Source organism: Tachypleus tridentatus, chromosome 13, assembly GCF_004210375.1.
Source record: "Tachypleus tridentatus isolate NWPU-2018 chromosome 13, ASM421037v1, whole genome shotgun sequence".
NCBI classification, from domain to species: Eukaryota; Metazoa; Arthropoda; class Merostomata; order Xiphosura; family Limulidae; genus Tachypleus; species Tachypleus tridentatus.
The window spans coordinates 63,315,516-63,342,067 of record NC_134837.1 but is presented as its reverse complement, the minus strand read 5'-3'; the positions used below and the strand labels follow the sequence as shown (position 1 = coordinate 63,342,067).

At 31.6% G+C, this 26,552-nt stretch overlaps 1 protein-coding gene across 4 annotated transcripts in view; it reads left to right on the top strand.

The window, feature by feature from the left end:
• The window catches only part of LOC143240779 (protein sidekick-like), an 83,245-nt gene that overhangs the window by 37,566 nt on the left and 19,127 nt on the right, over window positions 1-26,552 (top strand). For all 4 annotated transcript variants that reach the window (XR_013021955.1, XM_076483818.1, XM_076483817.1 and 1 more), the window contains exons 7-24: window positions 1,233-1,352; window positions 2,163-2,318; window positions 2,999-3,280; window positions 3,726-3,869; window positions 4,412-4,594; window positions 4,789-4,859; window positions 5,526-5,760; window positions 6,794-6,909; window positions 8,318-8,528; window positions 11,618-11,716; window positions 14,230-14,424; window positions 14,926-15,299; window positions 16,027-16,261; window positions 17,963-18,078; window positions 18,817-19,000; window positions 19,513-19,800; window positions 20,055-20,253; window positions 25,009-25,112. Coding sequence is in view for 3 of the 4 variants with exons in the window: in XM_076483818.1 (XP_076339933.1) it covers window positions 1,233-1,352; window positions 2,163-2,318; window positions 2,999-3,280; window positions 3,726-3,869; window positions 4,412-4,594; window positions 4,789-4,859; window positions 5,526-5,760; window positions 6,794-6,909; window positions 8,318-8,528; window positions 11,618-11,716; window positions 14,230-14,424; window positions 14,926-15,299; window positions 16,027-16,261; window positions 17,963-18,078; window positions 18,817-19,000; window positions 19,513-19,800; window positions 20,055-20,253; window positions 25,009-25,112 (3,312 nt within the window). In the remaining variant the exon portion in view is untranslated. The remainder of the gene's footprint in view (window positions 1-1,232; window positions 1,353-2,162; window positions 2,319-2,998; window positions 3,281-3,725; window positions 3,870-4,411; window positions 4,595-4,788; window positions 4,860-5,525; window positions 5,761-6,793; window positions 6,910-8,317; window positions 8,529-11,617; window positions 11,717-14,229; window positions 14,425-14,925; window positions 15,300-16,026; window positions 16,262-17,962; window positions 18,079-18,816; window positions 19,001-19,512; window positions 19,801-20,054; window positions 20,254-25,008; window positions 25,113-26,552) is intronic.

The following is a 26,552-nucleotide window of genomic DNA, read 5'->3' as shown; positions in this document are numbered from 1 at the left end:
TTTCAGACAGTATCTATATCTCAGTTTGTCTGCTCGACTTTTACTTCCTTCTGTTCATCCACAGTGATCAAACATTTGATTCACATCTCCATTCCAGTAAGCTACAGCCCCAGCTATTTCTCATAGAGTCCAGTGGGCTTTCAAAGAGGTTACATTTCTCAGGCCTATTGTTCTACTTGTGGACTTTTGTCCATTAATTATTATTATAATTGTCTTCTACAACTGTGACTTCCTCACTCTTTCAGAAGATGTCTTGTTTGTGGTGGCTGGTTCAGCTTTCCAATGCAATCCTGACCCCTGCCATTTATTTCATTCACTTAGAGACTTTTCTGATTTTGTTTACGGGTCAAACTTAATCTACTTCTTTATGTCTTTGAGATATGGAGCTTTTGATAAAAAGAATCTTATGTCAGCTTAATTTCCTGTGCAAAAGAATTTGTCTCTTCTAAGAGATTCTCTTGTCTATGTATCCCTTGTTCATCTTAGATGGGTTCATATATGTATGTAGTCAGTGCAGTTTTCTTTTCACCTCTCACCGTTATGATAGCTTACTCTCAGTCCCACATGATCATGCACTACAAACTAATTCATTATATATGTGTATATGAGCCAAATTTGTGTTTTGTCCTTTTGTGAATGTAGATGTGAGATAATTTCTCTCTGCACCTGTTTCTTCTGAAAAATCTTTCTCCATTATTGCTTGTGCAAACTATCTGTAAGGCAATGGCTAGTTGAAAAATCCTACATTTTGACAACCTTTGCAACATTTTACTACCTCACAAAAGATTCCTTTGACAATATTTTTCTTTATAATTACCTCTTTTAGGCAAGGAATATTAACTGTTTCAAATCATTGCAGTTTTGCCCAAGTGAAATTCTGCTAAGAGTTGTTGGGTTTTCACTTCTAACATTTTATTTTCAGAAAGGAGCTCATCTCTGTAATTTTCCTGTGTGCACTTCTCCATCGACCATTTTCAGTGTGACCACATATAAAAGCAAATTCTTTTTCTGTAATAAAGTTAACAATTTGTTTATCCATGTTTCATTCTTTCTGTTTAGACTAATCTTTGGAAAGACTAAACCCATCAGTAATCCTGGACTAGGTTAAAAATAAATAAAACTTACAGTAGTAATTCATACTTTAGAAATAAAACTATTGCTATTAAATTAAATTTCTTTAGCTGTTGGGTTCACATTGGGACAACTTGGAATTATTTTTATTTTTTGTGTAGCCTCATCACCATTTTTGGTTAAATCTCCCAATAACTTGATGGTTATGGATGGAAATGATGTAAAATTATCTTGTGAAGCTACTGGAGCACCAGTCCCAAACACAACATGGATACTAAATGGTAATTTGATTATTTTCTTTTTTATTTCTACTGTTCTTTTATATTGTTTATCAGAATATTATAACTTATTCATTGCTAGTATGTGAATTGCATTTTGTCATTTTTTTCAAGTTTTTTTGTGATAGTTGAAGGTTGACAAGTTGAAAAAATGTTGTTATAATAGAGAGTAATTATTTTAAACAAGACATTTAAGAGTTTGTAGTGTTAATAATGTTAAAGTGATCTTTTACTTCAAACTATAAACTAAAACAGTTGTGAGTATTCAGAATATATCTTTATAACCCAAGTGCTTTTGAAAGGTGGACCTATCTTCTCTTGGGGCAATCTGGGAATCTGTGCTGGGTACAGAACAGGCATTGAAGCCTGGTTTTTAGTGTTATAAGCTCACAAACATATGGCTGAATCACTGTTGTTCATGGTGTCACAATTTATTGAGATGACTGAACCAATTATAAAAGAACTTTGGCAAAGGAACTCTTCTGGAACTCAATCTGGGAATCAGATTGCCCCTCAAGAAGAAAGGTCCACCTTTTGAAAGTGCTCAGTTTATATAGGTTTCTATTTCAGTCTTATCAAGACTTCTTGCACCTACATATTTTCAGCACATCAGAATATATCTTCGATTTACATATTTTACTTCCCCACTGGTACAGCTGTAGGTCCATGGATTTACAATGCTAAAATCTGGGTTTCAATTCCCCTCAGTGAACTCAGCAGATAGCCTGATGTGGCTTTGCTATAAGAAAAAACACACACATATTTTACTTTAGTGGTAATTGTAAATAAATATTTTATCATTGGATTTCCTAGATACCACGATACTTGAAAACGTTGGTCGAGTCCACATTTTTCCCAGTGGAAACTTGTTTATTGGCAACGTGCAAGCTGAAGACACAGGAGAATATAAGTGTATTCGGGAAAACCGTGCTGGCAGTGTTTCAGCCTCAGCCTTTTTATTTGTTTTGGGTAAGGCTTGTATTCATCAGTGATTGTAATCTTACCTGCCCTTTCTTCCTTTTGTTTTAATGTTTTTCCTGAATTTAATGTTAATTTCTAATTTTAAGGTTTTTAAAGATACAGGTGGGTGGGTGTAATCTAGTAACATTTATATTCAACTGTGTAATAAATAGTTCATTCCATGAATTAGAATTGTAAGTAATATTTAATTATATTAATTTTAGGGAGTTAAAAGACCAGGTTAAGCTAGGAGTAGAGATTTATACGAGGGGCCCATGAAACTTAAAAATTAAAAATAGTCCTTAGGTATTAAAGTTTGAAAGCTGCTTGTCTATTATGTTACCTTAATGAAAGCTTGGAGTTTTTGTTATTTATGTTTGGGACAAGTAGAGACAGTTAAATAGTTTCACATAGCTTGTTTCTGCCACTAAACTTGGAGATGATATTTTGGACTCTGTGCTAAGTTCTTTACCAGATCACGATAAAAAAAACTCAGCACAGAGCCTGATATATCTTCCGAACTTAGTGGAAAGCAGGAGCAATCTGTATTAAGTTATTTAACATGTGGACACTCTACCTAAAATTTTCTTTACTATTTAATTATAAACAATCTAAAGAGGTAGATGTAACCTGATGATTTCTCTTTCATTTGAAAAAGTAAAAGTTTCTTTGATTTAAAACTTCTGTAGTTCACACCAAAATCATCCAGCCTCCAGTAGACACTCAAGTTATCTTGAGTTCCACAGGAAGACTTTCATGTAAGGTTAGTCATGATCCAAGCATCCCTTTCACTACTACATGGTATGTAAACAACAGGGAACTTGCAATTCATCCCAGTGGCCGCTTTCATATACTGAAGGATGGAACATTAGAGATAAGACATGTTCATAACACTGATATAGGAACTTACACATGCTCTGTTGTATCCCCAGGAGGAAATGAGACAAGAAGTGCAAAACTAGATGTTATAGGTATGAATAAATGACTAAATAAAGATAGACTATATTTGACTCTTTAGGGCACATTGTTCTTGTTACAATTTTGTCTTTTTTCTTTGAAGAAATGTTTCAAGTATTTATAACCAAATAATTTTATTTCCACGTGAATGTCAAGGATCTATTTGCAACATTTTGAAGAGAGGTAAGTTTGAGACTTTTTATCATTCAAAAACGAAACTTTTAAGCATAGCTTAGGAGTTTTAACAACTATTTAAAACTGACAAAATATTATATTTAGATTTTTTGATAGGTAATTGATTAAAAATAATTAATTTGTGCAATTTTTGGTTGTACCTCAACATCTTCAGTCAACAATAATGTTTATTTAAAACAGTAAATGTTTTAATGATTTTTTAAATTGTTAGAGCTTTTGCATTTTATCATAACAATTAGCTGTTTATTTTTTGTCTCTGCTCAGAATTGCCTCACCAACCACATAATGTGAAAGCTGAACTTTTGCATAATGCTCGTCACAGTGTAAACGTCAGCTGGTCTAAAGGTTTTGATGGCAACAGTCCAATTACAAAGTATATTATTCAGCTGCGGAAATTACCAGAGGATGGTAGGCTATCTAAAATTTGTTATTATTTTTTAAAATATAAACAAAGAATGTTAAAAAAATATTCATGTCCCACTATTTTTTAGTAGCTGTAAAATTATTTAATATGAACAATATTGTTCATAATATAAGGCTTCTTGTAATGCTGTCAAGCTTATCAAAATACATTCCAAATTGATATTTCTATTTCTATAATTTTATTATTTCTACAGAGAACTAATTCTGTTTTGATAGTTAACATTTCAAGAAAAAGCATAATGGAGTTTTTTTACTTGAATTTTAGTGTTACTATTTTTGTGAGCTAGTTTACATTTTTAAAATAAATTATTAATATCTAATTTACCTTCTCCATTTTTCTATGTAGTATAGAACTTACTTTTCTAATTGTTTACACACCTTCTTTCTCCCTCCATTTACAAAAGAAAATGTACTTAAGGTTTGAGTATTATAGCTGATTATGGTATTAAACTTGTTATCCAGCAGGAGCAATATGCTTTAAACTACAGTATATCATTATATATTTTGTTTTGTATATTCACATTTAGGCCACTTAAGTGCCTTGGTTCCATGGGTGACAGTAAGAACAGATATTAGGAGTTACCAGACATACGCCATTTTGAATCAACTTCTTCCCTTTTCAAGTTATCAGTTTCGTGTCAGTGCTGTCAATGGTGTTGGAGAAGGAAGTCCAAGCAGTGCTACAAGAGTCATTGCAATCCCTGCACAGGGTAAATTTTGTACTCACAGAGCTGGTTTTTATACAAATACTTAGGTAGTATTGATAGCTTCCATTTCTGAAATGTTTAACTTTGTAACTATGTATTTATAAAGAAATATGAAATAGAAAAGAGGTGCTGTTAGCCTTCATGTAGTCCTTTGGTTTTTGATATATTTTGTGTTTGTTTGTTTTTTATCTTTAAAGTGCCAAGTGGCCCTCCACAATCAGTTGCTGGTGTGGCTGTTTCTTCTACTTCAATCAGAGTACAGTGGCAGGTAGTGTATGTTTCACATGCTTGTTCCAGGTTTGGGGAATTGCATAATGTGTCAAGTACAACTAATAAAGTCAGTGTTGTAATAATATTTGTTTATATTAAAATTTTGTTTGTTTCAACTTCATATATAAAGTAGATAAATTTTTCTACTTTAATCCTGTTAATGCTAGAACTCTGGTATATAGACTTAATGTTTTGCTGATATTATGCAGCTAGTTTGTTGCTGAAGATAAAATTTTGATTTTTCAAAATGAGTAATACTGTGTAAAGTGATTCATCACAAATTAAAATCTGTGTCATTGGGTCAAGTCATGATAATTCAACCAATAAATGTATACGTCTGTCACTTACAGTAAATAATGTTAGATTTATATAGTTTATTTTTTTATATATATATGCATTACTTATATGAATTTTTGTGTTACTAGGTGTAGGACACATATAACTGTCTTTATTATTTCTACATTTCTATAACTGATTTTGTAATTAGGTCATTTTAAGGGGGACCTTTGCAAAATTAATTCACATACTAATGATCGCTTGTACCATGCACTTGATTAATTGTGTAAGAATTGCATATTGTGGTTAAGTTTGCGACAAAAATGTAGAAATCTCATTCCCATGTGTTTTGTTACAATGTTTTAATCATTATTGATGATGATTACAGCTTCCACGTGAAGAGAATATCAATGGAGAACTTCTGGGTTTTGTTATCAGATATAGACTTGCAGGTTACAAAAGTGTGATGTGGAGTTTTGAGAATATTACTCATAACATTCAGTTCAGTTTCTTGTTGGAAGATTTGATCATTTGGAAGAGATATGAAATCCAAGTGTCTTCTTACAATCAGATGGGTGTTGGTGTCTATAGTGACAGCATATTCATTAGAACTCTGGAGGATGGTTAGTTTGAATTATATCTTCACTTGCTGTGTTAGGGGCATTGTTTGATGCATAATGGATTATAATATTTTAAAAGAAAAATGAAATCATACATATGAATAGATGTTTTCATAGTGGTCTTGGTTTGTTTGTTTTTAAGCTGGCTCTTGAAGCACCCAAAAAATATGTTTGTGATTTCAATTACCAATATAATGAAAATAATATCTGGCATATGTTTAAAGAAACAAATATAAAAGAAAATGGTATATTAAGCATTCTGTATATATTTTGAGACATTTAAATGAATGTAGGTTTTGTTGTGGTACATAATGTTTGTTTTATAGTTCTAGATAAAACAAATAATTTTAGTAAGAAAAGCTTTTCTTTTGCTGCTGTTATATTTAACCCATTGACTGCCAAGTATTTCAGATGCTACGGCAGCTCCTGTGCCAGTTTCTTTTCAGCAAAATTGAGTAATTTTTAAAACAAAAGAAACAAGCAACAAATACTATTTTTTCTCTAAACCAAACTTATAGTAGTACACAAAATGAAGAAATATGTACAAAACATGAAACAATAACTCATTCATAGCACTGTGTTACCGATTGGCTTGGACGAATTATCTTGTCTAAGGCACTGAACAGGTTAAGGAAATTAATTTTAACATCTTAAAAGATAAGTAAACTTTTGTTTAGACAAAACTTGAACCTTTCTTTAACAATTTTTGAGTGTTTATTGTGGTTCCAAATCCTCAACTTTTTTCATTGCCATAGAATTATTTTCAATTTCTTGCAAAATGTGTGGAGCGTCATCAAAATACATTATATTTGTTTAACTATAAACTGAATTATATTACTTAAAATAGGATTTATTGTCTGTTTCACTTGTATTATTTATGATAGAAAAATCATTTTAACATCCTCTTAACTTTGACATCAGAATAATGTTGCAATTGTAGGAGAGAATAGCTGTAATTTACATGAACTCTTAGTTTTTACAATTCAAATTTTTGCCTAAATTTACATGATTATACATATATATTGATTTTTTTAAGTACCTCAAGCTGCACCAACAAGGGTTAGAGGTGAAGCTGTTAATTCAACAGCAATCATCATTTACTGGCTACCTCCAGACCCTCAGTTGATCAATGGTATAAATCAAGGTTACAAGGTAATAATCATTTCTTCAGGTGCAGTTTGTTATTGCTGTGTCCTTATATTAATAAATAATTGATTATGTTGATTGAATCTTGTCAGTGTTAACACTTGAACATTTCACAAGAAAATTGCCAGTGTTATTACACAGAATGAAAGCATTCAAGTTCAAAAATACATAACTGTACATAACTCATTTTCAACTCTTAAACATCAGTAAAATCACATCTCTTGTTGTAAACTTTATTTTTATATTTTATTTCATGTTTTCCATCTTGATTGACCAGATTTGTTATGTAGTTTCCTTGGCTGTTTATGTTTTCTATTGCCATGTCTAATAATCTAATAAAGGGTTACTTTCTAAGATTTTTCTGCTTTGATATAATATAGGCATCACTAAATCTTGATTTTTATAACAAGGATTAGTATCTAGTATTGATTTGGATAAAAATTATAAAAGCATTAATTATCAACATTGACAAATTTTTAGCAGTTGTTATAAAAACGAACTTCAAGTATGATAGCTGTGAAATATAGGGCCACAACAGAACTTGTACTTTGATGAGTTACTTGTGTCCAGTTGTTATTTTTCAGAATTAAAACATATTTTGACAAAGAAATAAATGATAATATGTTTCATGTTTAGAAAGTTTATGCTGATTTTGGGCTTATTTTAAACTTGTGTGATGTAAAAATACAAACACAGACACAAGACTTTTAGTGCTTTCCCTACACATTAACTTTTAACACAAGTCTACCTGAACAGTCTAGTATTATTATGTATCTAGATCATGTTTTAAAATTCTTGTATGATTAAATATTTACTTGAGCTCTCTAACTAGAATATACCACTGATACTTGTTTTCTGCAAGTTAATAGAGCAAGTCATGAATATTTAAGTATATAGTCTGGACAGGACTTGGCTAGTAAAAGCAGAATTTATTATTGTATTGCATGTCTTGGTGGTAGAATCTTCTTTTTCATAAATAGTTGAAATATAATTTTTATGATTTTTATACCTTTTACTTGTTATAAAGATTTGTATTTTGATCTATAACAAGCTGGCAGGCACATTATTTTGTTTGTGTTTCTCCTAGGCAGCTGTTTGTAATTAAGAATTTGGAATTTCTATTACTTTAAAAATAAAATTTGATTATTAATTTTACTGATTTTATGTTTTGTAGCCTGTTGATAAATTTAATGTACTGCTTTTAAAAGTGTAAAAAAGTTATAGTTCCAGGTTGTTAACTTTGTTATAGAAATTGTATAAGAGAAAATTCAGTAAAGTTAAATATATAGATCATCAAATTAACCACAAAAATTAATCATGACAAAAGTCATTTATAAAAACTCAGACTCTCAGTAAAATAACTTACAAGGGTTTTCATCAATATGTTCTTCTAATGAATATTTTATTAATATAGGTAGAGGTATGGAGAAATTCTTCACTTGATGAAAATGTTTTGTATCAAGGATTGCTTGTTCCACCTGATCCATTAAAACCTCTAGACCAACAGACTGCTGTTGTCACAAAACTTCAGAAATTTACGTGGTATAATGTTACTGTACTCTGCTTTACAAGTGTGGGAAATGGTCCTTCTGGGGGACCTATTGAGGTCATGACCCTTGAGGATAGTAAGCACAAAATGTATTTTGTTCTTGTGTTTGTTTAACACTGCTTACAGCAGGGTCAAAGTGCACATCATGCACAACCCTTTAATGGAGTTACATTGAGCTTTTAATTAAACAACTTTTTATTAAAATATTCAGTAAGTTTGGCATTAAAATATAGTTTGTGAATCAAGGTTATTATTTAAGTTTTTGTTTATTAACTTCAAAGAAAAATATGTGATTAAATTCTCCATCTTCACTTCTCTGTATCACATAATACACTTTGAATTGCCAGTTTTAAATGTTTTTTACACCATTATTAGGAGTTTCCAAACAGTTATAAACACATACTGTAGATACTGACAAGTCAGAGTATAAACTTAGAATCTCCAATCATACTTACATAATATACCCCTCCCATATTGTTCTGTCTTTCAGAACATGCTGGTAATTATCTCTGAAACTACTATCGGATTATTTATAACCAAGAGAAATATCAGCTTTTCCTTTACAAAATTGTTTTTGTAACTTTTGTAAGGCAACGTAAGTAAAAAAAAAAAAATCTCATGATATTCAATATCTTATGTGCATATTAAATAGTATGATTGTAACTCAAACATTTGTTTATGCGAAGGCATTCTACTACAACAAATGGTTTTTGCATGCCCCAAGATGGCCTAAATTACATCTGTAGGACAATAGAGCTAAATTAAAACAGATGTGAAAGGCTAGTAGTTTATGTTACTATGAATAACTGAGTGTAATTGTCTGTTACAACATAGTCATTTGAAAAAGAATAGAAACAAAAGTAATTTAGATTAATTTCATATTTTTCTACTTTTCATGTTCTTTTACATTTCTGACTTCACTGCAGTTAGTGCCAGGGCAGAAAAATAACTGATAAAGTGGAAAAACTTACTGAGAAAAAAACTTTATATTCATTCAGTTAAGCTCTAGAGGTTATGCAAAAGAAATATGAAACTAAGATGAAAAGAAGTATATTTATTATTATCCTGAAAACCAGTAATGATTTATAAATTCATCTTTACCACTTTAGTAGAAATAATTTATTAAAAATTTTGATTTTATTTGTGTACAACAGGCTTTTCACATTTATTAAAAGCTTGACAAACTATGTGAAGTTACATGAAATGAACGATAATCAGTATGGAGTTCAGAATAAGTGCGCTTGTCAGTAAAAACAGCTACACAGTGAACTATTTATTGAAATATATGAGTGAAAAATGCAGTTAAGCTTAAAGTTTCTGAAACTTGAGTATTAAAAGAAGCAATAATAAAATTATTTAAATTGAACTTTAACAGCATTTTATTTAAATATTGTTTTATTTGTTCAACAGTTGTTTATTCAGCAGTAAGGTTCAGGACTTACAACTCAGGAACTTGAGGAAAAACTTTCACAGCATAAATAGCCCATTGGGCAGCTTTGTAGTAAAAGTTATTTCTTTAACTGTTCAACTTAAAGGAGAATTACCACAATTATATAAGTTGAAATATTACTCCCTAATTGACTGTAATAATAGAAGTGTCTGTACCACAATGTGTTAATAATGAAAGTCAATTTATGTAAAAATGTGTTAATCCTCTTTCTATGATATCACATAATGTCTTTTCTTTCATGATCTGTGGTCATCAAAATTAAGATATACAGTAACCTGTTTTGATGTCATTTATTGGTTGTGATTTTGAGTTTTTATTAGTAGAAGAATCATTTTAAAATAAATACTTTCATGAATTTCTTAAGATTTAGTTCTGTTATTATTTGTTTTTTTTTTTTTTTTTTTGTAAGGAATTTTTCCCCATCAAAAATTATGTTGTCATAATATTTAGTTAATTAATAGTAATATTTTAAAAGCATTAAAACATGATATAAAATAAGTACATCAGAATAATCATTAAATTATAATGGTGAGTGTAAGTTTGTTTTTTTTTTTTTTTTTTTCTAGTGTGCTTTGATCAAGATTGTTTGCTTTTGACTTAAATATTACTTGCACATCACTTGTTGCAAAAAGAATGTAAAGTACCTTAGGCTGTGAATGGAGCCATAATTTATGCAGAGTACATTTTGAACAAATGAGAATGAAATGAATAATGTAATACAATGTTTCTTTTAAAATGTATAGTTGTGGAAGATTCCACCAGACTTAACACTGATTTTGGTATGTGTCACCACTTAAACCAATAATTGCATGCAGCATAGACAAAGTATGATAAGTTGGTTATCCAGACCATCTGGTAAAGTTTTTGTTGGATAATTTGCTATTGATATATAATCACAGTTGCTACAATGTTTCAACACTATATGGCCAAAATCATCTTCTGTGGTGTGACAGTGTGTCCATAAATCCAGTCTAGTGTTCTTGTAGTAAGCTTTCCCAAAGTCTCTTCTCTAGTTTTTATTGATCAATTATTGAGGAGCTTTGAAGACTTGTTAAAATATTTGCAAGTTAGACAGTAAAGATGGCACAGCAGAAGTGACAATTGTCAGTTTGGGACCCATATACTGCAATAGGGTTTGAAATGTTCTTAAAGTTTGTGATGAGATCCTTCTCAGTTGTCTCACTTCCATGGAGTTGCATTCTTTCAACCTTCTTAAATGTTAACTCTATAACTCAGGCTACAAAAACATGTTTACAGTGGAGTTTTGGAACCCATTTCTTTATTATGTATTCCAGGTTTCATTTTTCCACAATATGTGATTATTCCATTTACATCTAAATGTATGAACCTGTACCTGTGTATATTGTTATGAACATTAAACTACAAAATCTGAAAAAAATAATGACAAATAAACTTGCATTAAAAGTAAGAATAAATGACAAGCAGTATAAATATTTGTTTGTTCTTGTGTATGTGCTTTGTCTCCCACTTATCACACCGTATCATCGTATTTATTAACCTTCCTTTTACTTTTTCTGTTACTGTTTAAGTAGTTGTAATCAGATGTGCATGCGCGCGCGCACGCACACACACACACACACTGATGTGACTTGAAAAGATTGTTTTGAATATGAAGACCAGTTTGTGACATATGACAACATCAGTCAAAAGTGTGACTTTAAAGCCATGTGTTTTATAGTTATTTTATCTTTCAGGGCCAGGAAATGTTGAAAATTTGAGATTTGAAGACATTCTGGATAGGTCTGTCAAAGTTTTATGGTCTTCACCAAGTCAGGTTAATGGAATCCTAACAGGTAGGTTCATTTTAGTGCTTTTTTATATCCTTGGGATGATATTTTAACGTTATATATGATCTATCAATAGCTATTCAAGTTGCAAGGTCATTTAGTCTGATAGCTCACAGCCTTACTAGCAAAAACAAGGTAGGTATACAATCATTTAGAAGAGGTTAGAACATTGGATGCACAGCTACTCTTCAAAGGAAGTTGTCTTCAATACTGTGTATTGACTGTTACCTTGAATACTTACATTGTAGCTGTTGCAAGGAAATATTTAATTTCTTTATCTATGTCTGTTATTTCTAGAATTTCTTCTAGTTCTTTGTCTCAGAACAGCTGGTATGGGTATTAACACTTTTATTGATAAGCAGAGAACAATGTTTTGACCTTCCTAGGTCATCTTCGGTTAATTTTTATTGAAAAGCAGAGAACAATAAAAGTGTTTATACCCATACCAGTTGTTCTGAGTTACATTTTTATTTGAATTCAAGTGGGTTTCTCATGATCAAGGATTCTTCTAGCTCTGTGCTAAATTATCTTAAATTATATTTCTGCTTTTGAAAACTGGTCATCTTTGGTTTGTTATCTTAACAAAACTGTTTAATATTGACAACTTTACCCCTTATTATATAAGGATGTTATAAAATTCGTTTTAATAAGTTAATATACTAGCTTCGGATTAAACATAAAGTTCATTACCCTTGCCTTGTATAATGAACAAACACCTAAGTATATAACCTTTAAGTATCATAATTTTATTCAATTCCACCAAATGTTATGCTGGATCAGTCATTTAGCACAATATGATCATTGAATCTGTATGAATTACGGTATGATCCAAGTAGCTTTCTTCATCACAACCTCACATACTCCAATGCAAGTCAAACCATTTATCACACCATAAAAGATTTAAAACCATACCTGCTGTAGATTTGACTTCAATTCTGTTCTGTCTTTTCTTAAATTATTCTTTTACTTTCAAGAACTGCTCAAAAGTGCTGTAACTACTGAGTCTTCCAAAGGTCATGAACTTGGTGTCATGAACTCTTTTGTCATGTCATGTCGTATGAATGCTAGAAGTTTATAATGATATATATCACTATAAACTTGTAGAAGTTGGGCATAATCATTACATCATTCTAAAACTTCCTCTAGTAAAATTAAACTATTAAAAACATATAAGAGAAGAACATAGTTCATCATAAATATAAAAAACGGTATTCCATAAGGAAACTGGTTCTCGATACTGAGCAGTTTTATTTCAGGTCTTTCAAATTATTTAGAATTATGATGAGTAGTTGTTGTGTAGTTTATTCAAATGAAGTTGGTGAACACAATCAAATTTTTAGAAAAAGAAAGCAGTTGAGTTGCTCAGAGCTTAGAACTCTCTGCCATTCCTTGCCTAGAGACCCAGCAAGGCCAGCTGGTTAAGGTGTTAAACTCACATTTTGGGGGCCCTAGGTTCAAATCTCCATTCCACCAAACATGTTCACCTTTTCGGCCATGAGGGCATTATAATGTAATGGTCAATCTCACTATTTGGTGCTAAGAGTAACCCAAGAGTTGACAGTGGGTGGTGATAACTAGTTGCCTTCTCTCTAGTCTTTCACTGTTAAATAAGGGATGGCGAGTGCAGATAGCTCTCATGTAGCTTTGTGCAAAATTCAAAATAAGGAAACAATCCATTGCAGTATTATCTAGAATGTATTGGATTGAGCAGAGATATTTATATTTATATTATTGAAAAGTTTTCACTACACAACATTAACTCTGTTTTAATACTTGTAAAAAAATAATTTATGTTTAGCCCATCAGTAAAATATAAAGCACTTCTTCTACGTCTTTTATGTTATAGAAACACCATTAATTGGTTTCATTCTACAGAGATAAGAGTGTGGTATCTTATGACTAGAAAATTCATCATTTCTGGAATTGTTTACTTTGTTATTCACTTGATACAGTCTGCATGCTTATATGCTGCTTATAACAAGAATATATACGTAAATGTTTGGATATGTAATCTAAAGAAAGATCATCCTAAGTACAAAAATATGAATTTCCCAGAAGGCTTCAAAATTGCATTCAGTTGTCTGTATATGTATAAAGTATTTGATTTAAAAATTAGGAAGAGTGTTTTTGCAAAACAAATAGGTTCGTATTACACTTAACTCTCTTCTTTAAAGTAAATTTTTCTCTCACGTCACGGAATAGTATTATTTTTATGAAATATATCAAGGAATATGTGCTCTTGGTTGAAAAGGTTTGGTTTCTAGTTTAATAATTTTTTTTATTTGTTTTTTTTTTTTTAATTTTGAGAAAGAATTCAATATTTCAGGTACAAAATTCATAACTTTTACACATTATGCATTTGTAGGCTGTATTATTATTTACAGTTCATAGATCATACTCCCAAATAGCATATTAAAAAGTTCACAAAACATTAAAACACTTGTCTGTAATGCTTCTTTAGAAGTAACTGAAGTTTTGATCCATAATTTTGATAACTTTTATTTTCTACACATTTGTAGGTTATACTCTCAAATACCACGTTAAAACATCCCCAGAATCTACAACAGTTGTCCACAATTTTACTGAAAAAGTAACTGAAGTTGTGATTCATAATTTGAAACCACAAACAGTTTACTTTTTTGAAGTTTTTGCTTGGACGCAAGTTGGACCTGGGCTGTCGCAAACAGCTACAATACAATCAGGCGTTACACCAGGTATCATTTTTCCATCTTTCTTGAACTTTTTGTCAACATTAATTTATTTATACTTGCAGATAACGGCAGGTACAAGAATTATTTATAATCCTGGTATTAATTTAGTGCTAATTTGTGTCAAAATACATTCAAACATATCATCATATTGCTTTAGAAAATAGAAAATAAGCAGTTGTTAATTAATGTTCTGTGAAAATATTCCTATTCTTTATACTGTACAATGAATTAAATGCATGTGGGCAGTGTTACTCTTAGATAAGAATGTTTCAAAAACTTATACTGCTAATACCAGTTGAACTTTAATACTAAAAATATAAATTGAATTTTTTTTTTATTCATTTCATTGAGCTTGCAGCATGTATAATGGAATATATCTTAACTAAGACTATCTATTAAATGTATTTCTTAGAGTGCTGTTGCTTATAACAGTTAACATGAAGTGAATTTTCATTTCTTTTGTTTGGTTGATCATAATTTTAGGATATATATTTCAATTTACAGAGCTTCCTAGTGTTCCTTTGAACCTAACCATCACTAACATTGGTGCAACCAGCGTGATAATACATTTTGTGCCTGGCTTTAATGGTAACAGTGATATCACTATCTGGACTGTAGAGGCTCAAATGCCTTACAGGAAGCAGAACTGGACTACTGTTTATGAGACTTCAGATTCGTCAGCTACATCTCTAACTGTTTTTGGCCTAGTTCCCTTCACCAAGTATCGTCTTCGACTTATTGCCAGAAATGTTGTTGGTCCTAGCACACCAAGTGAAGCAACTGAGGTGTTTCAGACAATTCAAGCTCCACCTGCTCATGCTCCTTACAATGCAACTGCAAGAGCTCTAAATGCAACAGCTATTCGTGTTCGATGGACGGTAAGGTGATTTACGGTATCTCAAGTGATGTATTTTGATTAATGTAGGATATTCATCTTTGTAACTGATATATATATTATTATCTCAGCATTCTTTTTCACTGAAAATATATTGCTCCACTTACTTCTTTTAATATTTCAAATGTTTTGTGTCTGTTTTGTAACCTTAAAGTCATGCATGAGTTATGCAGTAGATGAATTAGAAATTGCTTGGTGATAGACTAAATAAAATACTTATTTTCATCAACTGAGTAATAACATGGCTTTTTAATATATTTTTTGTCTTGAACATTAGGAAAAATATACACACAATATATATTATTTTGTGTTTTATCTCTGAAAAATAACCAAACTGCTTGTTCAAGAGAAAGAGAAATCACATTTTTTATCTTGGTAGCAAAAAAATTCGTAAGACTTATGATCTAATCTTTTTAATTCGTTGTTAATTGTTAAATAGTATTTTATATATGTGTCCAAAACTTTTATAGATGACTGGTTAATTATTAGACCTATGCATAGTTCAGCAGGAATAAAGCTAATGTTAATACTTACTTTAAAATCAATATGGGTTACATTTTGTGATGTAAAGTCATCCAGATATTTATGAGCCAGAACTTTCAGAGAACACCAACTTATACTTGAGTAACAATATTTATACATTTCGTGATTTTCTGCTTTCATAATTTAAAAAATCACCCTTAATTATAATAATAATATTATTATTATAGCCCTTGAAACTAGAAGAATGGAATGGCATTCCACGTGGCTACAATATTTCTTTCCATCCATACTTGAACTCTCTACAGGGTTTTAGTTTCATAATTCTGAATGACCATAACAAAAACAGCTACATACTTCAGGGTTTAGAAGAGTATACTGCATATGAAGTGTATATGACAGCTTTCAATGATGTAGGTACCAGCCAAAAGAGTGATATATCAGTAGAAATGACTAGAGAGTCTGGTAAGTTGACTAGTTTATTAGTTCTAAGTAAACATAAAGAACCTTGAAAGTCAGCTGATTAATTTTGGATAAAAGTATATAGGAATGAAAATGAACTGATAAATTCTTGGTAAACTACAGATACTTTTAAGTCAACTGTTTAATTCTGAGTAAATGTATGAAGTCTTGCAAAATTGACCTCACAATAGTAAATAAAATTAAAGTTATTCAAGTATCAAAACCCAAATACATCTAGGACGTTAATTTGCTGTATAAGATTAAGCATATACTGTGATATGTCAAGCATGCTAAAAAAAACAGACTTTTGATAGTCGCTCTTTCAAATGTCCATTTAACTGGGTAATCTGCATCACATTGGTAGATAAGATATATGATTGATTACCTAGGCAATAGTCAAATTATGACTGGGACACCAGACTGACAATATGAAGATATTGACTTTTGATATCAAGAGAGGAATATTTTGATCAACATTTTTGCTTATAAAATAATGTTTGCAAAATTGTTTTATTTGAATATGAACAGGCTTTTGAGTGTAATATTAGTTTCTTATTTATTGGCTTCCATTTTCCACAAATGCTCCACCCCCCACCTAAAGGCTTAAAACATTATAAATAGGGTTTTGATATCCACAGTAGGCACAGAACAAATAACTAATTGTGTAGCTTCATGCTTAACAAACAAAAATCCTCTGTAAGCATGTACTCAATATGTATGATGTAACAGAATAATCAACTCAAGAAAAACATGAAAAACATCTACTTCTAAATTTATTGTAATCAAACCTGGTGAATTCTGTGTATTGAAAATTAAAAAAAAAGAAACACAAACAAAATGGAGGATTAAGTTTAAACTATAACAGTTTTTACTAAATTAACCATCTTTATAGCATCTGTTTCAGTTAGAGCTAAAACATATGTTAGTTTTATCAAGAGATATCAGGAGAGAAAATTGTAGTAGTATTTTCATTTGAAAAACTTGTAAGTAAATTAATATTATTATTCTTTACGTGTAAAGATAAAAAATAAATTTGTACCAGCAGAAGATCTTCACAGAAGATATTTTTTTTATAATTAGTTTGACTGTTGGGTCTTTGCTCAATGCCGTTAACTAGGCAGCTAGTTGTTTCAGCTTTATATGTCAGTCAATATTTTCCTATCTCTGCCACACAGTGCTATTAATTTTTATTCAATTTAATATAGATTTCATGAAGTTTCTTGAAATAACGTAAAGGCTGTCATACCACTGCTCCTTCAGTGCAGACACATTGCTGACAATCGACTTCAGACTCATTACAGTCAACTAGTGAATGCAAGATTTGAACTTGAGACAAAATAAAGAACATTAAACACTTATAGGGCATTGTTAACTTCAAAATATTAAAATGTTCAGTATGTAGGCAGTGTCTGTAGGAGTGAATACAGTCAGTAAAATCATGGTGTGCTGGTGTATGTATATATGCCCAAAATTTTGAACCCTGCCAAAAGATTCTGTTGTAGTTAACTGCTAGAATGTCACAATTTTAAATGTCTTTGTATTTGGCAACAAATTTTATTAGTGTTTCTTATACTCATTAGTTTCATTTACTTGTAATTTCATGTTTTGTAGATTAATTTGAGATTAAATTCTACTCAACTGTTTTTTTTTCAATGTAGTTTTCATATAAAACAAGATGAGAAAAAATTCAATTTTTTTCTCTAGTTCCTAGTGCTGGTCCTGTAAATGTTACAGCAAATGTCACATCATCTTCATCTGTCAATGTAACATGGGGAGAGATTCCCATATCTCATCAGAATGGCATATTACATGGGTTTAAGGTATGGCAATTTGAATAGAAAAGATAGTTCTTTTCTTGTGGAATGAACTTAATGGAAAGATTTCTAACAAAATTTATCTAGTTTGAAAGAGATACTTTAAAAATAAGTGTATCGGTAAGATTTGTCTTTTCTTATACTGATAATATGTTTGAGTATTAATTTATAGTTATTAAACATGAACACACATACACACACATACACATCTTATGTTCTAATGTGTGTTTTTTTAGTCCCTAAGTGGAACAGGAATAAGCGTACACAGTTACAACTTTAAAAGAAAGAGTTTGATTCCCATCAATGGATACAGCAAATAATGTGATATAATGTTGCTAAAAGAAAAACACACACTGTTTTTAATCTAGTTTTACATTGCTTGGTTCGCTGAGATAAACAAAAATGCGATGTCAGTTTTTCATTTGAGTTTAGGTAGAAATATTTATGATTCTTCTGAAAGATAGTTGTTCTAGTATGTGATATTAATAATTATGTAATACTAGTTTTGGTATATTTATAATATATACCTTTGTAAAGATTAAACTGCAAGAGTGTATGACACATTACTGAGAACATATCATTCTGTATTTGGTTGATGCCTCAAGTAATTTAGTAAAAACACGAAGAATTATGTTTAGAAAAAATAATCGTGTCTTCATATTTTTACAATATTGCAGAAAATGTATATGTATTATATCATTTATAACTGTAGGCTCTAATTTTAAACTGGTGGAATTCCTTCAGGTTTTTTATAGATCTGAGTCTGGCCCCTTCCAGCACCACCTGGTGGAGGACAATGATACCTATACTGCCACTTTGACAAAGCTACAAAAGTATACTGTATACTTAATCCAAGTGCTGGGTTACACCTATCTTGGAGACGGGTCTTTAAGTTCTCCTCCAGTTACAGTTCAGACCTTTCAAGATGGTAATAACATGTGCATACTACTATAGATTCATATTTTATTACCTGGTCTCCTTTTTAGTGCTTTAAACTACCTATCTGTGTTTTCCTTTTATTTTAATTTTTCAACTCTAACCAGTATTTTCAGTTATAAATCACACTCATGTTTTAAATATTGTACAGGTTAGGCCAGAAGTTATGCAACAAAAGGACTGTACATTTTAGTACAAGGATGTTGTTATTTTTACAAGGATATCTGAGATTTACAAGACATGCACACATTTTAATGTTGCACATGTTATTTTAGCACAGTCAGATTCTTAATGTTGTCTTCTAATCTGAACTTCACAAGACATCCACACTTTTTAACATTGCACATGTTATTTTAGCACAGTCATGGTCATAATGTTGTCTTCTATATTTCAACTCTGACAGATCATACGATTACAATTGAATATTTATTTATTGCACTCTCCTTTAATCAAATAACACAAAGATGTAACACTATATTCTATATATATATATTTTATGTTCAGTGCCTGGACCTCCTTCAAATGTAAGTTTCCCAGATGTGACTGCTACTTCTGCACGTATTATTTGGGATGTACCCAAAGAAGCTAACGGGGAGATCCTGGCGTATCTGGTTACATATAAAAAGAACTCTTCTAGCAATGCAGTTGTGACTGAGTTTCCTCCAACCAAACGGACCTTCAGAGTGTATAACCTTGTTCGAGATACTTATTACTTATTTACAGTCATAGCTAAGACTAAGATAGGCTGGGGCAAGGAGAAAAGAGTTTTGGTTCTTACCACAAATAATAGAGGTATGTATATATATAGAGATATATAACAAAATAAATGAAAATAACAATTATAAGTAAATATATTGAGTCTAATAATTTTATTCCAAATGTACATTGTCATTATATAGTAAGTATTAACATTTCAATAGTGTTAGTTTTGGAGTATAGTAAAACACTATAGACAGCCTATCTTTAAACCATGCCACTTACACACAAACTTGTATTGTAATGATGTTACTATATCGTGTCTATTTATTTTTTTAAATTTTTTGTAGAACCACCACAGGCTTCGACAAAGCCACTAATCAGCTCCTCCCAAATCCAAGCACGACACATAACATTCACATGGACTCCTGGGAGTAATGGGCAAGCTCCTCTTCGCTACTACACCATTCAAGCGATGAAGGATATTGGTCCATGGGAAACAGTGGCAATGAATGTTGATCCTACGGTTACTACTTACACAGTATCAGGGTATTTTTTTCTTTTACCAAGTACTACCTTTGTAATTTCTTTTTCTCGTACATGTTATGACAATAAAGACCAAAGAAAATCCACTAACAGTGGTATAACATTTTAATGTTTTAAATATACTTATCATGCCTAAGTTTCTTCACTTCTTCTTATGCCTGAAATATTGCTCTTTATTGTGTTCAATGTGATTCTTACTCTTTGTTTTGTTGGACCTTTTTTCTCTCACTTCCTGTGATTAACTTCACCTGTCCTTGGAAACTTCTAAACTTTCACTAGGTGTTTTACCACATTTTTCATGCAAACAGTTAAATACCTATTTCAGGCTTATAGAAAAGAACAAACGTATATGAATGTACAACAATGAGTAAATCCTAAATTTAGGAATAGCTTGTATTGCATTGTTTTATTTAAAAACCTAAAAAAATTAGGCTCGAATTTTGAAAGTCTATTCCAGGTATGAAATTATTTTCAGACATAATAGTGATTGGAACAAGCTATAAAAAAATTAAATTCTTTTAATTAATTAAATGTGTTTATTAAAGTTTCCAGGCTTTGAATGCTGTTTATTAACAAGAATTTCTGAGTGTGTGTGTGTTGAAATGTGATTGTGTGTTTTTTTCATTAAAAGTGTTATAAAGCCAGTCAGCATTTGAGCAAAAAAGGAAGGACAACACAATATCTTGACATCTTCACAAAATGTCGAACATTGTTTCTAACAAGTTGACCTATCAGTCCCTCTGTGTTCACAAAATGTCGAACATTGTTTCTAACAAGTTGACCTATCAATCTCTCTGTGTTCACAAAATGTCGAACATTGTTTCTCTAACAAGTTGACCTATCAATCCCTCTGTGTTCACAAAATGTCGAACATTGTTTGTAACAAGTTGACCTATCAATCCCTCTGTGTTCACAAAATGTCGAACATTGTTTCTAACAAGTTGACCTATCAATCCCTCTGTGTTCACAAAATGTCGAACATTGTTTCTAACAAGTTGACCTATCAGTCCCTCTGTGTTCACAAAATGTCGAACATTGTTTCTCTAACAAGTTGACCTATCAGTCCCTCTGTGTTCACAAAATGTCGAACATTGTTTCTCTAACAAGTTGACCTATCAGTCCCTCTGTGTTCACAAAATGTCGAACATTGTTTCTCTAACAAGTTGACCTATCAGTCCCTCTGTGTTCACAAAATGTCGAACATTGTTTCTCTAACAAGTTGACCTATCAGTCCCTCTGTGTTCACAAAATGTCGAACATTGTTTCTCTAACAAGTTGACCTACCAGTCCCTCTGTGTTCACAAAATGTCGAACATTGTTTCTCTAACAAGTTGACCTATCAGTCCCTCTGTGTTCACAAAATGTCGAACATTGTTTCTAACAAGTTGACCTATCAGTCCCTCTGTGTTCACAAAATGTCGAACATTGTTTCTCTAACAAGTTGACCTATCAGTCCCTCTGTGTTCACAAAATGTCGAACATTGTTTCTCTAACAAGTTGACCTATCAGTCCCTCTGTGTTCACAAAATGTCGAACATTGTTTCTCTAACAAGTTGACCTATCAGTCCCTCTGTGTTCACAAAATGTCGAACATTGTTTCTCTAACAAGTTGACCTATCAGTCCCTCTGTGTTCACAAAATGTCGAACATTGTTTCTCTAACAAGTTGACCTATCAGTCCCTCTGTGTTCACAAAATGTCGAACATTGTTTCTAACAAGTTGACCTATCAGTCCCTCTGTGTTCACAAAATGTCGAACATTGTTTCTCTAACAAGTTGACCTATCAGTCCCTCTGTGTTCACAAAATGTCGAACATTGTTTCTCTAACAAGTTGACCTATCAGTCCCTCTGTGTTCACAAAATGTCGAACATTGTTTCTCTAACAAGTTGACCTATCAGTCCCTCTGTGTTCACAAAATGTCGAACATTGTTTCTCTAACAAGTTGACCTATCAGTCCCTCTGTGTTCACAAAATGTCGAACATTGTTTCTCTAACAAGTTGACCTATCAGTCCCTCTGTGTTCACAAAATGTCGAACATTGTTTCTCTAACAAGTTGACCTATCAGTCCCTCTGTGTTCACAAAATGTCGAACATTGTTTCTCTAACAAGTTGACCTATCAGTCCCTCTGTGTTCACAAAATGTCGAACATTGTTTCTCTAACAAGTTGACCTATCAGTCCCTCTGTGTTCACAAAATGTCGAACATTGTTTCTAACAAGTTGACCTATCAGTCCCTCTGTGTTCACAAAATGTCGAACATTGTTTCTCTAACAAGTTGACCTATCAGTCCCTCTGTGTTCACAAAATGTCGAACATTGTTTCTCTAACAAGTTGACCTATCAGTCCCTCTGTGTTCACAAAATGTCGAACATTGTTTCTCTAACAAGTTGACCTATCAGTCCCTCTGTGTTCACAAAATGTCGAACATTGTTTCTCTAACAAGTTGACCTATCAGTCCCTCTGTGTTCACAAAATGTCGAACATTGTTTCTCTAACAAGTTGACCTATCAGTCCCTCTCTGTTCACAAAATGTCGAACATTGTTTCTCTAACAAGTTGACCTATCAGTCCCTCTGTGTTCACAAAATGTCGAACATTGTTTGTAACAAGTTGACCTATCAGTCCCTCTGTGTTCACAAAATGTCGAACATTGTTTCTAACAAGTTGACCTATCAGTCCCTCTGTGTTCACAAAATGTCGAACATTGTTTCTCTAACAAGTTGACCTATCAGTCCCTCTGTGTTCACAAAATGTCGAACATTGTTTCTCTAACAAGTTGACCTATCAGTCCCTCTGTGTTCACAAAATGTCGAACATTGTTTCTCTAACAAGTTGACCTATCAGTCCCTCTGTGTTCACAAAATGTCGAACATTGTTTCTCTAACAAGTTGACCTATCAGTCCCTCTGTGTTCACAAAATGTCGAACATTGTTTCTCTAACAAGTTGACCTATCAGTCCCTCTGTGTAAATATTTTGGATTGTTATGTGAGATTCGTTATATATAAAACTTACAACTATAGAAATTAGGCTAGATTTTTCTTTCTTCTGACTGTTCTAGGTAATTAAAAGTCTGCTGTCTCAGTGTCAAGATACAAAAATATTGAAGTTACAATAATTGTGTTTTTCTATTGTGTCAAAGTAAGCAAGAAAACTTAGTAATTGGACATTTCCTGACAAGGAGTGGTTAAATTAAGAAAGTTTAAATTGGAAATTTAATTTCCAATTGATATTCTAGTTTCTTACAAAAGTCCAAACTTATAATTAGGTTTGGAAGTAGAAAAATAAGCAAGCAAACCTATAATTTGACCTTATCTATTTCAAAATAAGTACTTTGAAGAAAAAAAATCTGTAGTTAGACCTCTCCTATTTTAAAATAAGTATTCTGAATGTGTATTTATTAAGCAGAGTTTTGATGAATCTTATTCTCTTTTGGGTGCAGTAGAACTTCAGAAAAATATTTTAAACATCAAGACAGCTACATATAAATGATAGATATTCAAGAAACTGTGTTTCAGGTGTCCTCACTAAAACTTTAATTTTTGTTGAATTATTAAGCACACAGAAAATTGGTTTATATTGGGAAAAGAAATCCTAATTTTTGTTAATTAAATTGACAATAAGATTACAGTTAGTTTAGTAGTATCTTCTTATTTAAAATTCTGGTCATTTCCAACAATTTCATAATATCTTTGGTTGTTATAGATTAGTCAGTGTGTGTGTGTGGATAATTCATGTAATGTTATTTTTTTACTCCTAATAGTCAACTCTTGTTTTAGTTCTTTATTTGTTTCTGTTTTTTTTACTGTGTTTATTGTGATGTGTGTAAAATACTTTGCAGATTTTATTCAATTTGTTTATGGAAGAGCATATAAGAATCAAAAGAAGGAAACGGTTTTAGTATGTGTTGAATATAGTCCCAATTGAAAGCTTTTTATTTTTTAAATGACAATTTCTTCAAATCATTACTGCTAAACACACTATTTACTGCCAAACTAGATACAGTAAGCCTTTTTTTTTTCTTGGCTTATTAATAAAAGTCCTTCAGTAAAATTGGATAGTAATTGGTTACTATCTGGTAGGCTAAGAATTTTGACAGGTATCTAACCTTCCCTACTGGTCATTCTGACCATTACTTGATTGTTTTTGTTTTTTTTTAGCTACAGGGAAACTGCATTTATTTATTTTTCATTAAAAATTAAATGTTTAATACATGTTACTTCTTTTAATCTTTAAAGGTGCTGTGAATTTTCAGCTTAGTGTTACCCACTAACCTCCCCTTTAAAAGATTTTTACACTGCTGTTATTATTTTAAAATTTTAGAAACAATGCTGGAGGAGAATTGACTCGCTTTATGTTGTTTTATGAGCAGTTATGTTTGTTAACATGCATTTCTTACAATACGTGTAATACACTATTTATGACAGTCTTATGAGAGGAAAAAAAACATAAAAATATTTTGAAGACGTATTGGATCGTCAAGATGAACCAGTTATTCAAACGTTGAAATAATGAGTTGAACTATATATGGTATTAATCTATTATCGTAACAAAAAATGAACTGATAAATTAAAATGATCCTGGAATTTTTGTCAAGCCTGAAGTGTGGGAACAAAAAAAAAAAAAAAATGAGTATTTATTTATGACACTTCTGTTGCTATTTGTAAGTCACAAGTTTCTTTTGTACATTAACAGAAAGAAGTTAAAAGAGTGTTTATAACAAGACTTCACTTCTATTTAATGCTTTTTCTATCCTCAGACTTGTGCCTTTCACGAACTACAGCTTTCGAATTCAAGCAACTAATGATGTTGGTTCCAGTGACTGGAGTCCTGCATCTAATCAGGCTCAAACCCTTCCCTCAGGTAACAGGACTTGTCCAGCTTGTTTGTTATATTTTGATACATAAAGATCAACAAAAGGTTTGTGTATAATTCAAAGTAGCAGCCTTCTTTTCAAAGCAAAGCAAACTAACGTGGCAGGGATTTAGTTTAGAGAGAGAGAAATCAGAAGAGTTCTCTCTCCAACTGGGGTGTTCAGGAACGTTGTGGTTTCTCTTCGTCCCCTTTCTTGAATTGTTATTAGGTTTAGTTTTATTATTTATTTATTAAATATTTTATTTTTTATTTTTTCTGGGTGGAGGATGTCACTAAATGTTATCTTGGACAGAGGCAAAGGCAGCAACGGAGAGAATGGCCAGGTCCCTTCCCAAAAGGAAGAAGTCAAGCAAATATGAACGTGAATTCAATTCAAACGACCCGACTCAGGGTCTGGCAATAAAGTTGCCTGGGCTGGGATCTAAAAATCCAATGCCTAAGTTTTTACTGTGGGGGGAAACGGGAGTGACCCGAGAAAAACCAATTTCACAGGACAGGCGCCAAAAGTTTTGCCTATCATGTGCCTGATATCTGAAAAAAAGGAATACATATTATTGACATGAATTTATTTCTTTAGATGCTTTGTTGTGTAATTTGTGATTCTTGAAATATGTTGTAAGGTGAAATGTATTTTGTTGGTGCACTAGTTAATTTGTAAAGTGATGCCGTTAGTTTGTTTCTATTTTCTGCTTTTAGATAATATTTGTGTGATATTTCCGTTAGTCTATCTCTTAGTGTTGGTAAATTGCTAATTTGATGTATATAATTTACTGGTGTGAATGACGGTAGACTGAATGCAGATCTTAGTATTCTGTTCTCTTGAACTTGGATTTTCTGGAGTGTGTTATTTGACATATTGTATGTTACTTGACATCCGTACTCTATTAGTGGACGGATGTAAGCCTTGTATATTTGAATAATGGTGTTTGGTGAACATTTCGATTGTCTACTGGTTAGAGTCATTAGGTGTGAAATCCTTTTTCTAATTGATGAGTGTATATTGTTTACATGTTTTTTCCATGTTAGTTTTGTGTCGAAAGTGATGCCAAGGAATGTGATGTTTTGCTCATGTTAATGGTTGTATTTCCGAGAGATAATTTTATTTTTTCTAGATTTTTTCTTTGCTTTTTTAATTTCTTGTAGAAGGTAATTGCTTGTGCTTTGGTTGGATTTAACACAACTCTCCACTTGTTGCTCCATGTTGAGACGTTGTTTAGTGATTCTTGACGCGAGACATGGCCATCACTGGGTTTCTGGAGTTGCTCCAGATAGCGATGTCGTCTGCGTATTGTGAATTATCGTGTATGTTAGATTTGGGAAAGGTATGTCACTGACGAAAATTATGTATAGAAGTGGAGAGAGGACTGATCCTTGGGGCACTCCTGTGGTTATATTAAATGATTTGGATATAGTTTTATTGAATTTTAC